The sequence below is a fragment of the Oncorhynchus keta genome, chromosome 22 (genome assembly GCF_023373465.1).
Source record: "Oncorhynchus keta strain PuntledgeMale-10-30-2019 chromosome 22, Oket_V2, whole genome shotgun sequence".
In the NCBI taxonomy this organism is placed as follows: Eukaryota; Metazoa; Chordata; class Actinopteri; order Salmoniformes; family Salmonidae; genus Oncorhynchus; species Oncorhynchus keta.
The window spans coordinates 33454832-33469333 of NC_068442.1; the positions used below are offsets into that span (position 1 = coordinate 33454832).

At 43.9% G+C, this 14502-nt stretch overlaps 1 protein-coding gene across 3 annotated transcripts in view; it reads left to right on the plus strand.

Annotated features, from left to right (window-relative positions):
- Nucleotides 1-14502, plus strand: part of LOC118401367 (synaptic vesicle glycoprotein 2B-like) — a 42692-nt gene that overhangs the window by 20487 nt on the left and 7703 nt on the right. For 2 of the 3 annotated variants that reach the window (XM_052475051.1, XM_035798806.2), the window contains exons 2-8: nt 1529-2277; nt 9949-10129; nt 10788-10939; nt 13521-13654; nt 13965-14054; nt 14174-14287; nt 14380-14468. In XM_052475051.1, coding sequence (XP_052331011.1) covers nt 1815-2277; nt 9949-10129; nt 10788-10939; nt 13521-13654; nt 13965-14054; nt 14174-14287; nt 14380-14468 — 1223 coding nt within the window. In that variant the 5' untranslated portion in view covers nt 1529-1814. The remainder of the gene's footprint in view (nt 1-1528; nt 2278-9948; nt 10130-10787; nt 10940-13520; nt 13655-13964; nt 14055-14173; nt 14288-14379; nt 14469-14502) is intronic. The other variant, XM_035798807.2, reaches the window with a different exon arrangement.

A 14502-nucleotide genomic window follows, 5' to 3' on the forward strand; every position in this document is an offset into this window, starting at 1 on the left:
ACACGCAGTTCCTGGCTTGGCCTTCTGGGACTCCTTATCCGTTTAATGAATCCAAGATGATGCCCATGTACCTTCCGGTGTCCCTCATTACACCATGATTAAAATGGAGAAACAAATTAATCCTATTCTCATTGACTACCACTAAAAAATAGGCTATTAAATACTCAAAGGTTGGCTGATATAGAATATTTAGTGGGGTAGATTCACAAAACTTCTAAAAGATTCAAAAAGTAGAGATAATTCTCAGCGAGTCACATTTGCCTCATTCCTACCAGATGAATGATTAGACTCTGATGCCCATGTGGCAACACTTCCTCAACAGCAGCCATAGTGTCGTCTCAGTGTAGTGACATGGTGGGAACAAGTGATAAGTTGGAGTGGAGGCATCCTATCCAGAGAGCCAGTTGAGACTAGTGACAGCCAGCCAGCATCGCCCAAAGCGAGACGAATCTCATTTGTAGCATTACCAGGCTCTTTGGTGTGTGAGAGGGCTGAAGAAAAGGCCTGCTTGTGACTGTGACAGTGTGGCTTCCCTCCCTCACTTCTCTCTGGCTATAGAGATTTAAAGAGCACTGTTATGGGGTGGATTAGTGGGGAGATTCGTTACGGTTCCGCTGATCTCAATGTCAGAATGAATGTTCAGAGGTTTAACAAGAATCTAGATTCCAATCTGCACCAATGAAACTTTAGAATCATTTACAATTATAAAACAGGTTGTTTGGATCCAGGATGCTGATTGGTTGATATCAGGGAGAAATAGCATCACAATCCTCGCATTCTCCGGGTAATGCATCTTAACAGTTCCATTAGAATTATCAATGGGCATACACTGTCCCACAACCCAGCCAGTTAATGTATTAACTGTACAGAGAAATTGTGAAAGTGATATATATAATTACACAATTATAAGGCTCATCGGGTATGGGGTGCCTTATTATTGTTGTCATTGTTGTGTTTAAGTGTTAGCTGAATGGTCTGAGAGGTTATTACATTATACATCTAGTCTATGACCTGAGGTAACTTATTGTTAGTAAATACATGTATAAGTAGCAATAGGAATTCTCTAAGGAACATATTGAAATTGATCATGTTAAGGAAATATTTTATCATGCCAGTGAACAAATGAACCCCCTAAGGCATATTCATTCAATTTGAAACACTTAAGGTGTTTCAGTATTGAGTGCATTAGAACAGCAGAAATGGTCTCATTATAACCCTTTTGTGTGGTAACAAATTAGATTGAAAACTAAAGTGCAGGATAACTGTTTTATTTATTCTGTTTTAAGAGAGAAGAGCAGGCAGATATCAAGGCTGTCGCTGAGACCCAATAGATAGATACAGTCAATAGGCCATATGCAGTAGATCCCAATAATATACAGTATGTCTGAGTTCTAGTGTCAGCTCCCAGTCAAATCTATTCAAAATGAAGAAACATTCCCATGTTTTCTGAGTAAATCAACAGAGTATTGATTTTGTTATCAATCATAAGAAATATGGATGGCATAACTGAATAAACTTCCTCTTTCAGGTTCAGCATGAGGCCTTGTGAAGAACTGAACAGTCAAAGGTAGTTATTCGAAAACAATCATTATTGTTCCAGTCCAGGTATTGTTCAAAATATTACTTGAACAACACCCTCCTCAGATTAGCAGAACAGGAACAAGAAACAGCTACAGCGTAGCACCTGGAATACCAGAACACATACGGAGCAGAACACTGGACCAAGGTGCCCAGAATTATGCCAATCTAGTCAGAATCACCTGAAGGATCTTACTGCAACAGTGCTGACTTGGCTGTAACGTCTCATCGATAGCATGGCTGACCCTTACCAGAACAATGTGTACCACCAAGGAGGAGGTGACCCCTACGGCACCTACGGAGAGGGAGGAGACCAGGAGGGCTACGGTTACCAGGGCGAGTCCTACCCTCAGGAGGAGGATGCAGCCAGCGACGCCACGGAGGGCCATGATGACGAGGACCAGATGTACGAGGGGGAGTACCAGGGGATCCCCCACCCTGACGAGGTGAAGGCGGCCCAGAGGGCAGCGAGGGCCAAGGCCAGGCAGGCTCAGGCAGGGGCCACGGAGCTGGAGGAGCTGGCTGAGCAGTATGAGGACATCATGGAGGACTGTGGGCATGGACGGTTCCAGTGGACCCTGTTTATAGTGCTGGGCCTAGCCCTCATGGCTGACGGGGTGGAGTGCTTTGTGGTGGGGTTCGTGCTGCCCAGCGCGGAGAAGGACATGTGCTTATCCAATGGAGAGAAAGGCATGCTAGGTGAGTCATGGCTAAATGCCAACACTTGTTGGAAGACATACAACCCATATTACGTAACACTTGTCTTGTATAATGTCTTGGTCAATTCATTCTGGGAAAAAGGAATAAGAGGCTGAATTAAGAGTCTGAATTGTAATGGGAAAATAATAATGTTATATCTTCAAAAAGTCTTACTTAAATTATTTCATTTGGTATCAGAACTTTATCAGAGGACACAATTCAGTCCCTGCATGACATTCTGAGGATATCAGTGCAAACTGTAAAATCAAAGCTAATTTGTGGATTGTCTTGGGGACGGTTCCAGCCAATAGCAGCCTTGCAGTCAAAACTAGCCGGCAGGTACTTAAGTGCTCCGTAAATTAGAAAAGTTCTCAAATAAGCTAATGGCACAGTTGATTTCAAGATGAATCTGGATGCTTTTTATGCTCTACTTTACTTCAATATATTCCTGCTTAGTGAAGCATGGGAAAAATTGATTATCCGTTTCTCCACAGCAAATAACACGAGTTTGGCAACCGGAGCGATCTGCGGCATGCCACCAATCACACTGATTGAGACTATGCAGTATTTTGTAGGCCCATGTCTGAGGGAAATGTGGTTCTCTCTCCATTCCACCCTAACATAAGCAGCTAGCTCTATGCAAAAGTTGCTCTCAGAGACTGCCGTAGAATATTGCAACACAAAAAGGGGCATCCAAATGTTGAAAGTTTTCTACTCAAAGGCTAGATGAAAGTTTACATATCTATAAGAACTGACAGAGCTATATCAAACTAGACTTGAGAAAATGGGGTTGATAATAGGACTTCTTTGAAGAGTTGGACACATTGTTCTAGTGCAGTGTTGGATTTGAAATTCAGAGTCAGACACCACTTTGAAACCTTTGAAACCTGTGGATAGAAGCTGTCCAAGGAGACAAGTGTCTGGGATGAGAGGGCAGTTTTTTCTCCCTCTCCACAGCCTTCCCAGCCTCAGCGGCCCAGCAGCCCATCAGGCTGTACTGGTTGATAGTACTCAGTCAGCAGGTGGCTGAGGAGATGAGATCAATAGCCACTCTACTGACCTTGTGTCTAGGATACATACTGTTCGCCTGCTGCTTCACTTCCCTTTGGCTAACTACACTCTGTCAATCACAATCACGAGCAACTTTTATTCACTGCACTGTATATTCTGTAGCCCTCAGATCTCAGACTGACTCACATAGACAAAGTAATTGCCCTTCTGGGATAATTAAAAAGATATATTATTGAATGAAATTGAATTGAATAAATAGGGTGGAGTCGTGTAACTTTTAGGAACTCAGAGGATACAGGATAAGCTGGATCATACACTGACCAATAATATAAAAGCAACATGTAAAGTGTTGGTCCCATGTTTCATGAGCTGAAAAAAAAGATCCCAGAAATTTACCATATGCACAAAAATCGTATTTCCATCAAATTTTGTGCACAAATTTGTTTACATCCATGTTAGTGAGCATTTCTCCTTTGCCAAGATAACCCATCCAACTGTCAGGTGTGGCATATCAATAAGATGATTAAACGGCATGATCATTACACAGGTGCACCTTGTGCAGGGAACAATAAAATACCACTCTAAAATGTACAGTTTTGTCAAACTGTTGTGACAAAACGGCACATTTTAGAGTAGTATTTTATTGTCCCCAGTACAAGGTGCACCTGTGTAATGATCATGCTGTTTAATCATCTAATGTGTAATGATCAACACAATGCTACAGATGTCTCAAGTTTTGAGGGAGTGTGCAATTGGCATGCTGACTGAAGGAATGTCCACCAGAGCTGTTGTCAGAAAATGTAATGCAAATTTCTCTACCATAAGCCTCCTCCAATGGCATTTGAGAGAATTTGGCGGTATGTCCAAATCAAATTTTATTGGACACATACATATGGTTAACAGATGTTATTGAGAGTGTAGCGAAATGCTTATGCTTCTAGATCCGACAGTGCAGCAGTATCTAACAGATAATATCTAACAATTCCACAACAAAACCTAATATTGAACAAATTCCACAACAAAACCTAATACACACAATCTAGTAAAGGAATGGGATAAGAATATATTGGTATTAAATATATAGATGAGCAGTGACAGAGCGGCTAAGATGCAATAGATATTAAATAATAGATAGTGTAGGATACAGTATATACAGATGAGATGAGTAATGCAAGATATGTAAACATTCTTAAAGTGGCATTATTAAAGTGACCAGTGTTCCATTTATTAAAGTGGCCAGTGATATCAAGGCTGTGGGTAGGCAGCTGCCTCTCTGTGCTAGTGATGGCTGTTTAACAATCTGATGGCCTTGAAATAGAAGCTGTTGATCAATCTCTCTGTCCCAGTTTTGATGCACCTGGACTGACCTCGCCTTCTGTATGGAAGCAGTGTGAACAGGCAGTGGCTCGGGTGGTTATTTGTCCTTGATGATCTTTTTTGTCTTCCTGTGACATCGGGTGTTGTAGGTGTCCTGGAGGGCAGGTAGTTTGCCCCCGATGATGCATTGTGCAGACCGCACCACCCTCTGAAGAGCCCTGCAGTTGTGGGTGGTGTAGGTGCCGTACCAGACGGTGATAAATTGTGCACGTGTAAAAGTTTAGTGAGGGTTTTCAGTGACAAGCCACATTTTTCAGCCTCCTGAGGTTGAAGAGGTGTTGTTGCGCACTGTCCATTTCAGTTTGTCGGTGATATGTACACCAAGGAACTTAAAACGTTCCACCTCTCCACTGCTGTCCCGTCAATGTGAATAGAGGGGTGCTCCCTTTCCTGTTTCCTGAAGTCCACAATCATCTCTTTTGTTTTACTGACATTGAGTGAGAGGTTATTTTCCTGACACCACACTCCGAGGGCCCTCACCTCCTCCCTGTAGTCTGTCTTGTTGTTGGGAATCAAGCCTACCACTGTAGTGTCATCTGCAAACTTGATGATTGAGTTGAAGGCGTGCATGGCCACGCAGTCATGCATGAACAGGGAGTACTGGAGGGGGCTGAGAACGCACCCTTGTGGGGACCCAGTGTTGAGGATCAGCGGAGTGCAGATGTTGTTTCCTACCTTCACCACCTGGGGGGCGGCCCGTCAGGAAGTCCAGGACCCAGTTGCACAGGGTGGTGTCAAGACCCAGGGTCTCAAGCTTGATGATGAGTTTGGAGGGTACTATGGTGTTGAATGCTGATCTGTAGTCAATAAACAGCAGTCTTACATAGGTATTCCTCTTGTCTAGATGGGATAGGGCAGTGTGCAGTGTGATGGTGATTGCATCGTTTGTGGACTTATTGGGGTGGTAAGCAAATTGGAGTGGTTCTAGTGTGACAGGTAGGGTGGAGGTGATATGATCCTTGACTAGTCTCTCAAAGAACTTCATGGTGACAGAAGTGAGTGCTACGGGGCGGTAGTCATTTAGCTCAGTTACCTTAGCTTTCTTGGGAACAGGAACAATGGTGGCCATCTTGAAGCATGTGGGGACAGCAGACTGGGATAGGGATTGATTGAATGTGTCCGTAAACACACCAGCCAGCTGGTCTGCGCATGCTCTGAGGACACAGCTAGGGATGCCGTCTGGGCTGGCAGCCTTGCGAGGATTAACACATTTAAATGTTTTACTCACGTCAGCAACGGAGAAGGAGAGCCCTCAATCTTTGTTTGGGGGTCGCGTCGGTGGCACCTTATTGTCCTCAAAGCACGCAAAGAAGTTGTATAATTTGTCTGGAAGCAAGACGTCGATGTCCGCGACGGGGCTGGTTTTCATTTTGTAATCCGTGATGGTCTGTAGAACCTGTTTGAACCGTTTAATTTCGACTTCACTTTGTCTCTAAAAGGAGGGCAGGCCTCACATCCGGCCTCACAACTGCAGACCATGTGTATGGAGTTGTGTGGGAAAGTGGTTTGCTGATGTCAACGTTGTGAATAGAGTGCCCCATTGTGGCGGTGGGGTTATGATATGGGCAGGCATGAGCTTCGGACAATGAACACAATTGCACTTTATCGATGGCAGTTTGAATGCAGATGATGAGATCCCGAGGCCCTTTGTCGTGACATTCACCCGCCGCCATCACCTCATGTTTCAGCAAGATAATGCATGCTCCCATGTCGCAAGGATCTGTACACAATTCTTGGGAGCTGAAAATATCCTAGTTCTTCCATGGCCTGCATACTCACCATGTACAACAGGTGTTCCAGCAACATCGCACAGCCTTTGAAGAGGATTGAGACAACATTCCATAGGCCACAATCAACAGCCTGATCAACTCTATGCGAAAGAGTTGAGTCGCATGAGGCAAAAGGTGGCAACACCAGATACTGACTGGTTTTCTGATCCATGCCCCTACCTTTTTATTAAGGTATCTGTGACCAACAGATGCATATCTGTATTCCCAGTCATGTGAAATCCATTGAATAGGGCCTAATTTATTTATTTCAATTGACTGATTTCCTTATATGAACTGTAACTCAGTGAAATCTTTGAAACTGTTGCATGTTACATTTATATTTTTGTTTGGTATACTTATCTTGTGTAACATCCAGATTTAAAAAGAACAAGTTAGCAGCTTTTCTGTTTAAGTGTGGCATGATTACAAATTCAGTCAGGTATCCTATTAGTTATTCACTATCTCATCTTGCCCTAAATGTTGCTCTTTACGGTAATTTAATCTACAGTTTATCCAATGCCCCTCAACATTTTTCATTCCAAATGTACAGAATACACTACAGTTTACTTCAATGGTTTAGATTTTGACTTCCTAACCATAATCAATCAGCCTCAATTGGTCTACTAAAATATGAGATGTCTCTAATTCACACTTTCACTGTGATCACTGCAAACATTCTGACTCAATGGATGTAAACTGTCCAATCAGAAGGCAGAGTGGCAGCACTGTCACTGTTCTACAGGGAGAGGAGGTTGGGGGACTGATCCTCATCTCCATATGTTTATCCATTGACAGCAGGCCCGAGTCTTCGCTCTCAAACCAGTCATCACCCACACCCCCCATGGCATTGCCATCTGCAGTGACATCATGCCACCATGCTAGGCGCTGGCACTTGGCACAGGCTGCTGGTGGTAAAATGTGTTCTTTTTGGGAGATTCTTCCCCAGTGATAGAGTTAGGTTGATAGGCTACAGGGAAGCTGAGATGTACAAATAAAATGCATAGAAAAGTGCTCTCATCTGCAATAGTCAAGCAGGCCACTGATGTACAGTACTTGAATGGGCACATGAATTATATCAATGGTTGGAAATTTACATGCACTTAGGTTGGAGTCATTAACTCGTTTTCAACAACTACACAAATTTCTTGTTTCTAATTTTGGCAAGTCGGTTAGGACATCTACTTTGTGCATGACACAAGTAATTTTTCCAACAATTGTTTACAGACAGATTATTTCACTTATAATTCACTGTATCACAATTAAAGTGGGTCAGAAGTTTACATACACTAAGTTGACTGTGCCTTTAAACAGCTAGGAAAATTCCAGAAAATGATGTCATGGCTTTAGAAGCTTCTGAGAGGCCTAATTGACATAATTTCAGTCAATTGGAGGTGTACCTGTGGGTGTATTTCAAGTCCTACCTTCAAACCCAGTGCCTCTTTGCTTGACATCATGTGAAAATCAAAAGAAATCAGTCAAGAAAAAAAATTGTAGACCTCCACAATTCTGGTTCATCCTTGGAAGCAATTTCCAAACACCTGAAGGTACCACGTTCATCTGTACAAAAAATAGTACGCACGTATAAACACCATGAGACCACGCAGCCGTCATACCGCTCGGGAAGGAGACACTTTCTTTTTCCTAGAGATGAACGTACTTTGGTGTGAAAAGTGCAAATCAATCCCAGAACAACATCAAAAGACCTTGTGAAGATGCTGGAGGAAACAGGTACAAAAGTATCTACATCCACAGTAAAACAAGTCCTATATCGACATAACCTGAAAGGCCGCTCAGCAAGGAAGAAGCCACTGCTCCAAAACCGCCATAAAAAAGCCAGACTGCGGTTTGCAACTGTACATCGGGACAAAGATTGTACTTTTTGGAGAAATGTTCTCTGGTCCTGATGAAACAAAACTGGAACTGTTTGGTCATAATGACCATCGGTATGTTTGGAGGGAAAAGGGGTCTTGCAATCCGAAGAACACCATCCCAACCGTGAAGCACAGCATCATGTTGTGGGGGTGCTTTGCTGCAGGTGGGACTGGTGCCCTTCACAAAATAGATGGCATCATGAGGTAGGAAAATAATGTGGATATATTGAAGCAACATCTCAAGGCATCAGTCAGGAAGTTAAAGATTGGTTGCAAATGGGTCTTCCAAATGGACAATGACCCCAAGCATACTTCCAAAGTTGTGGCAAAATGGCTTAAGGACGACAAAGTCAAGGTATTGGAGTGGCAATCACAAAGCCCTGACCTCAATCCCATGGAAAATTGGTGGGCAGAACTGAAAATGTGTACGAGCAAGGAGGCCTACAGAACCTGACTCAGTTACACCAGCTCTGTCAGGAGGAATGGGCCAAAATTCACCCAACTTATTGTGGGAAGCTTGTGGAAGGCTACCCACAACGTTTGACCCAAGTTAATCAATTTAAAGGCAATGCTACCAAATACTAATTGAGTGTATGTAAACTTCTGACCCACTGGGAATGTGATGAAAGAAATAAAAGCTGAAATAAATAATTCTCTCTACTATTATACTGACATTTCACAGGATTAAATGTCAGGAATTGTGAAAAACTGGGTTTAAATGTATTTGGCTAAGGTGTATGTAAACTTCCGACTTCAACTGTACTTATCTGAGGCTTAAATTAATAGGCTTTATTACCCAAGGTTAGAAAATACTGTACTTTCTGAGGCAGAAACACACACCTTCATGATTATATCAAATGTCAGCGTTTAGCGTACTTAAACAAAAACATATATTTTTTTAATGCAAGCATTCCTTATATGCTAAAAATAGGTGTTCCAGTCAAGCTTTGAGAGATGGACAAATGCACACATTAAATACTTATGTTTCTTTTGAGACAGGTTAAAGTCCTAAAAGTGGTATGACATTGAAATATGATACCTGTTAAGGCTTCACAAAATACCATTCAAGGCTATTCAATTTGACCAAAAATAAATGTTGTCTGTCGTTACCTTAGAAACACGATTTTACCTCTCTGACCTAGCCTTGAGAATGAGTCAGAATGCAGAGTACAAAAATATATTTACAAATGCACAACTATTCCAAAAATGTTTTTATTTGTTTTTTGGGTATTTTCAGTTAAAATATATTGTATTACACCGAGAGATTTCTCAATACTGCCCTAGGACATTGCCCTCCACTGTCTGTCAGGAGGGATGTACAAGCCTGTCTCCTGGTGGACAACATCAAAAGTGGCACCAATGTCCAGATATCCAGTTTCAGCATTGCTGCCGAGGCTGTGGTAGTTGTTGAGCATTCAAAAACAACTCTGTATACTGTATGTCATCAAAGGTGTCCCTAAAATACCGTTCTGTGATCCATAAAAGCACACCGCATCACCAGAATGTATGGTCACCTCAAGTGTGCTGAGTGGAATCTACCTTCCCCTTTATTCACTGAGTTCAAATCACTAGATACATGTCTGCTAGTGAACTGTACCTGTGCTGGCTACTAACTGTGTCTTGCCTTTCTCTCTCTCCTGCAGGTTTGATAGTGTTCCTGGGCATGATGGTTGGGGCGTTCATCTGGGGAGGCATGGCAGACAAACTGGGCCGCCGGAAGTGTCTGATCTGGGCACTCACCATCAACTGTGTCTTCGCCTTCTTCTCCTCCTTCGCCCAGGGATATGGCTTCTTTCTCTTCTTTAGGCTCATCTCCGGCATCGGGTAAGAAAGACCCCATCTATTGAGAGAGGGGAAACAAGAGATGAGTTTCTACTTGAAGGAATTAGGGTTGTGACTGGGATGCTATAGGACAAGTGAACATGATCCTTTCGACCTGATAAAATAGACTTTGAACAACGTAACGGTTACAAAGCCACAGCCTCTGAAGAAGCTACATGGAAGAGGCAATAGTTACTGTAGGACTCGTGCTAGATTACACTTCCTCCCATGTTCAGCACATTCAGAGCTACTCTCCTCCTCCACCTACAACAATGCAGCATTGTGCTATCTCAGAATAGCGTTGTTCCACAGGGATGTAAGCAAGCTTTGCTTACTGACTCCAGAATCAGGTCAAAGCATATGAAAAAACATTGTGTATACAGAAGACCTCAGCTGGAGGAGCATGGCGTATTAGACTATTGTGTATCTATGTATGGTTGGATATTAGTGGAAGCTCAAACTACTTACCTTAAACTACTGACCTTTCGGAAATGTAACTGATTACAAAGATATTGAAGTCTGTTCTTCCTCGAAAAATAGATGATTAATCTAGGGACTTCCTGGATTCATAATGGTGAAATAAAAAAGCAAATATCTTGTGTAATCTACAATCATAATCTGTCAGTGAGTTCCTATACTAATCCTCTGTATCTCCCTTCAGTATTGGAGGTTCCGTCCCCATCGTCTACTCCTACTTCTCAGAGTTCCTTCAGATGGATAAGAGGGGGGAACACCTGAGCTGGCTGTGTATGTTCTGGATGGTGGGAGGCATCTATGCCTCCTTCACAGCCTGGGGCATCATCCCTCACTATGGTACAGTACAATACTGCATACTAAACACTCAACAGACTACCCTTACTATATCGGCCATGACCTGGGATTAATATCATCCTCCTTGCTGACATAAGCAAGTTCACCCAAGTTCAGCTACAGCAGTCCCTGCATTGGATGTTATGGAAACGTAACACGACTAAGCCACAGGAGGTTGGCGACACCTTAATTGGGGAGAATGTGCTTGTGGTAACGGCTGGAGTGGAATAGCTGGAATGGTATGCCATTCCAGTTGCTACGTTCCAGCCGTTATTATGAGCTGTCCTCACCTCAGCAGTCTCCACCGGACTAAGCATATGTGTTGGGTTAATTAACTGGCTGATAGGTTTGTAATCCTAATATTAGTCTGTAAACACACCTATAGACCCAGGGAGTGATTTGGCTTGTGTTACAGGTTCTAGAGTCTAGACACAGGTAATGGATGATGATTGTGTGGTGGCTGTATTGTATTGTGCTGTGTTCCAGGCTGGGGCTCTAGACCGAGATAATGACTGAGGTTGTATGTTGTGTGTTGTGTTCCAGGCTGGGGCTCTAGACCAAGATAATGACTGAGGTTGTATGTTGTGTGTTGTGTTCCAGGCTGGGGCTCTAGACCAAGATAATGACTGAGGTTGTATGTTGTATGTTGTGTTCCAGGCTGGGGCTCTAGACCGAGATAATGACTGAGGTTGTGTGTTGTGTTCCAGGCTGGGGCTCTAGACCAAGATAATGACTGAGGTTGTATGTTGTGTTCCAGGCTGGGGCTCTAGACCGAGATAATGACTGAGGTTGTGTGTTGTGTTCCAGGCTGGGGCTCTAGACCAAGATAATGACTGAGGTTGTATGTTGTGTTCCAGGCTGGGGCTCTAGACCAAGATAATGACTGAGTTTGTGTGTTGTGTTCCAGGCTGGGGCTCTAGACCGAGATAATGACTGAGGTTGTATGTTGTGTTCCAGGCTGGGGCTCTAGACCGAGATAATGACTGAGGTTGTGTGTTGTGTTCCAGGCTGGGGCTCTAGACCGAGATAATGACTGAGGTTGTATGTTGTGTTCCAGGCTGGGGCTCTAGACCGAGATAATGACTGAGGTTGTATGTTGTGTTCCAGGCTGGGGCTCTAGACCAAGATAATGACTGAGGTTGTATGTTGTGTGTTGTGTTCCAGGCTGGGGCTCTAGACCGAGATAATGACTGAGGTTGTGTGTTGTGTTCCAGGCTGGGGCTCTAGACCGAGATAATGACTGAGGTTGTATGTTGTGTTCCAGGCTGGGGCTCTAGACTGAGATAATGACTGAGGTTGTATGTTGTATGTTGTGTTCCAGGCTGGGGCTCTAGACCGAGATAATGACTGAGGTTGCATGTTGTGTTCCAGGCTGGGGCTCTAGACCGAGATAATGACTGAGGTTGTATGTTGTATGTTGTGTTCCAGGCTGGGGCTCTAGACCGAGATAATGACTGAGGTTGCATGTTGTGTTCCAGGCTGGGGCTCTAGACCGAGATAATGACTGAGGTTGTATGTTGTGTTCCAGGCTGGGGCTCTAGACCGAGATAATGACTGAGGTTGTATGTTGTGTTCCAGGCTGGGGCTCTAGACCGAGATAATGACTGAGGTTGTATGTTGTGTTCCAGGCTGGGGCTCTAGACCGAGATAATGACTGAGGTTGTATGTTGTGTTCCAGGCTGGGGCTCTAGACCGAGATAATGACTGAGGTTGTATGTTGTGTTCCAGGCTGGGGCTCTAGACCGAGATAATGACTGAGGTTGTATGTTGTGTTCCAGGCTGGGGCTCTAGACCAAGATAATGACTGAGGTTGTATGTTGTGTGTTGTGTTCCAGGCTGGGGCTCTAGACCGAGATAATGACTGAGGTTGTGTGTTGTGTTCCAGGCTGGGGCTCTAGACCGAGATAATGACTGAGGTTGTATGTTGTGTTCCAGGCTGGGGCTCTAGACCGAGATAATGACTGAGGTTGTATGTTGTATGTTGTGTTCCAGGCTGGGGCTCTAGACCGAGATAATGGCTGAGGTTGCATGTTGTGTTCCAGGCTGGGGCTCTAGACCGAGATAATGACTGAGGTTGTATGTTGTATGTTGTGTTCCAGGCTGGGGCTCTAGACCGAGATAATGACTGAGGTTGTATGTTGTATGTTGTGTTCCAGGCTGGGGCTCTAGACCGAGATAATGACTGAGGTTGTGTGTTGTGTTCCAGGCTGGGGCTCTAGACCGAGATAATGACTGAGGTTGTATGTTGTGTGTTGTGTTCCAGGCTGGGGCTCTAGACCGAGATAATGACTGAGGTTGTATGTTGTGTGTTGTGTTCCAGGCTGGGGCTCTAGACCGAGATAATGACTGAGGTTGTATGTTGTGTTCCAGGCTGGGGCTCTAGACCGAGATAATGACTGAGGTTGTATGTCGTGTTCCAGGCTGGGGCTCTAGACCGAGATAATGACTGAGGTTGTATGTTGTGTGTTGTGTTCCAGGCTGGGGCTCTAGACCGAGATAATGACTGAGGTTGTATGTTGTGTTCCAGGCTGGGGCTCTAGACCGAGATAATGACTGAGGTTGTATGTTGTTTGTTGTGTTCCAGGCTGGGGCTTCAGCATGGGGACAGCGTTCCAGTTCCACAGCTGGAGGGTGTTTGTGCTGGTCTGTGCCCTGCCTGCAATCACCTCCCTGGTGGGGCTCATGTTCATGCCTGAGAGCCCCAGGTTCCTCCTGGAGGTAAGATCTATTTTCTTAAGATTAAGATGAACAGTACAGGAACGTAATACTCAGGACCTTTAACATATTGTGTTGATCATACAATATTTTCATACAAAACCCCAAACAGAGTTTGCAGATGTATTTGGTTTAAAAACACACACAACTGAAATGTGTGGACTATAGGGAGGTTTTGACTTACAGTGCAACGATGTGCGCTGAGAGTCAGGAAGCAAGTTTAGGGAGTGAGTGTTTTTAATAAATAAACGCAACATATTATGAAACATGACCAATGCAGACATGAAATACAGTATGTGGCTGTCTTTGACAGAATGCCAAACATGACGAGGCCTGGATGATCCTGAAGAATGTCCATGACACCAACTGGAGGGCAAAGGGTCAGCCTGAGAAGGTCTTCCAGGTGTGTAGAGACAACATCACAGATGACCACTAAATAACCCTTGCTTGAAGGGCTGCTTTGCCATTTTCAGCTTCACAGAATATAATGAAACAAAGTGAACATAATTTCATTCCCCTCAGGTGACACACATCAAGGCTCCTAAGACCCAGGAGGATGAGTTCATTGAGATCCAGAGTGCCACAGGGACGGCTATGCAGCGTTGGGCCGTCCGGACCCTCACTCTGTGCAAACTGGTAGGACCAAACATTTTCTGAAATCAAACACATTACTAATACCAACAGGCTATTAGTATGTTATGTGTCACTATGCTGTGTTTTCATTGCAGGTGCTGAAGAACATTGCTTCTCTCTTGGGACCTGAGCTGAGACTGAGTACACTGTTCATGGCCATCATCTGGTTCACCATGGCTTTCAGGTAAATACAGTGCCTTCCACATTTTGTTACCTTA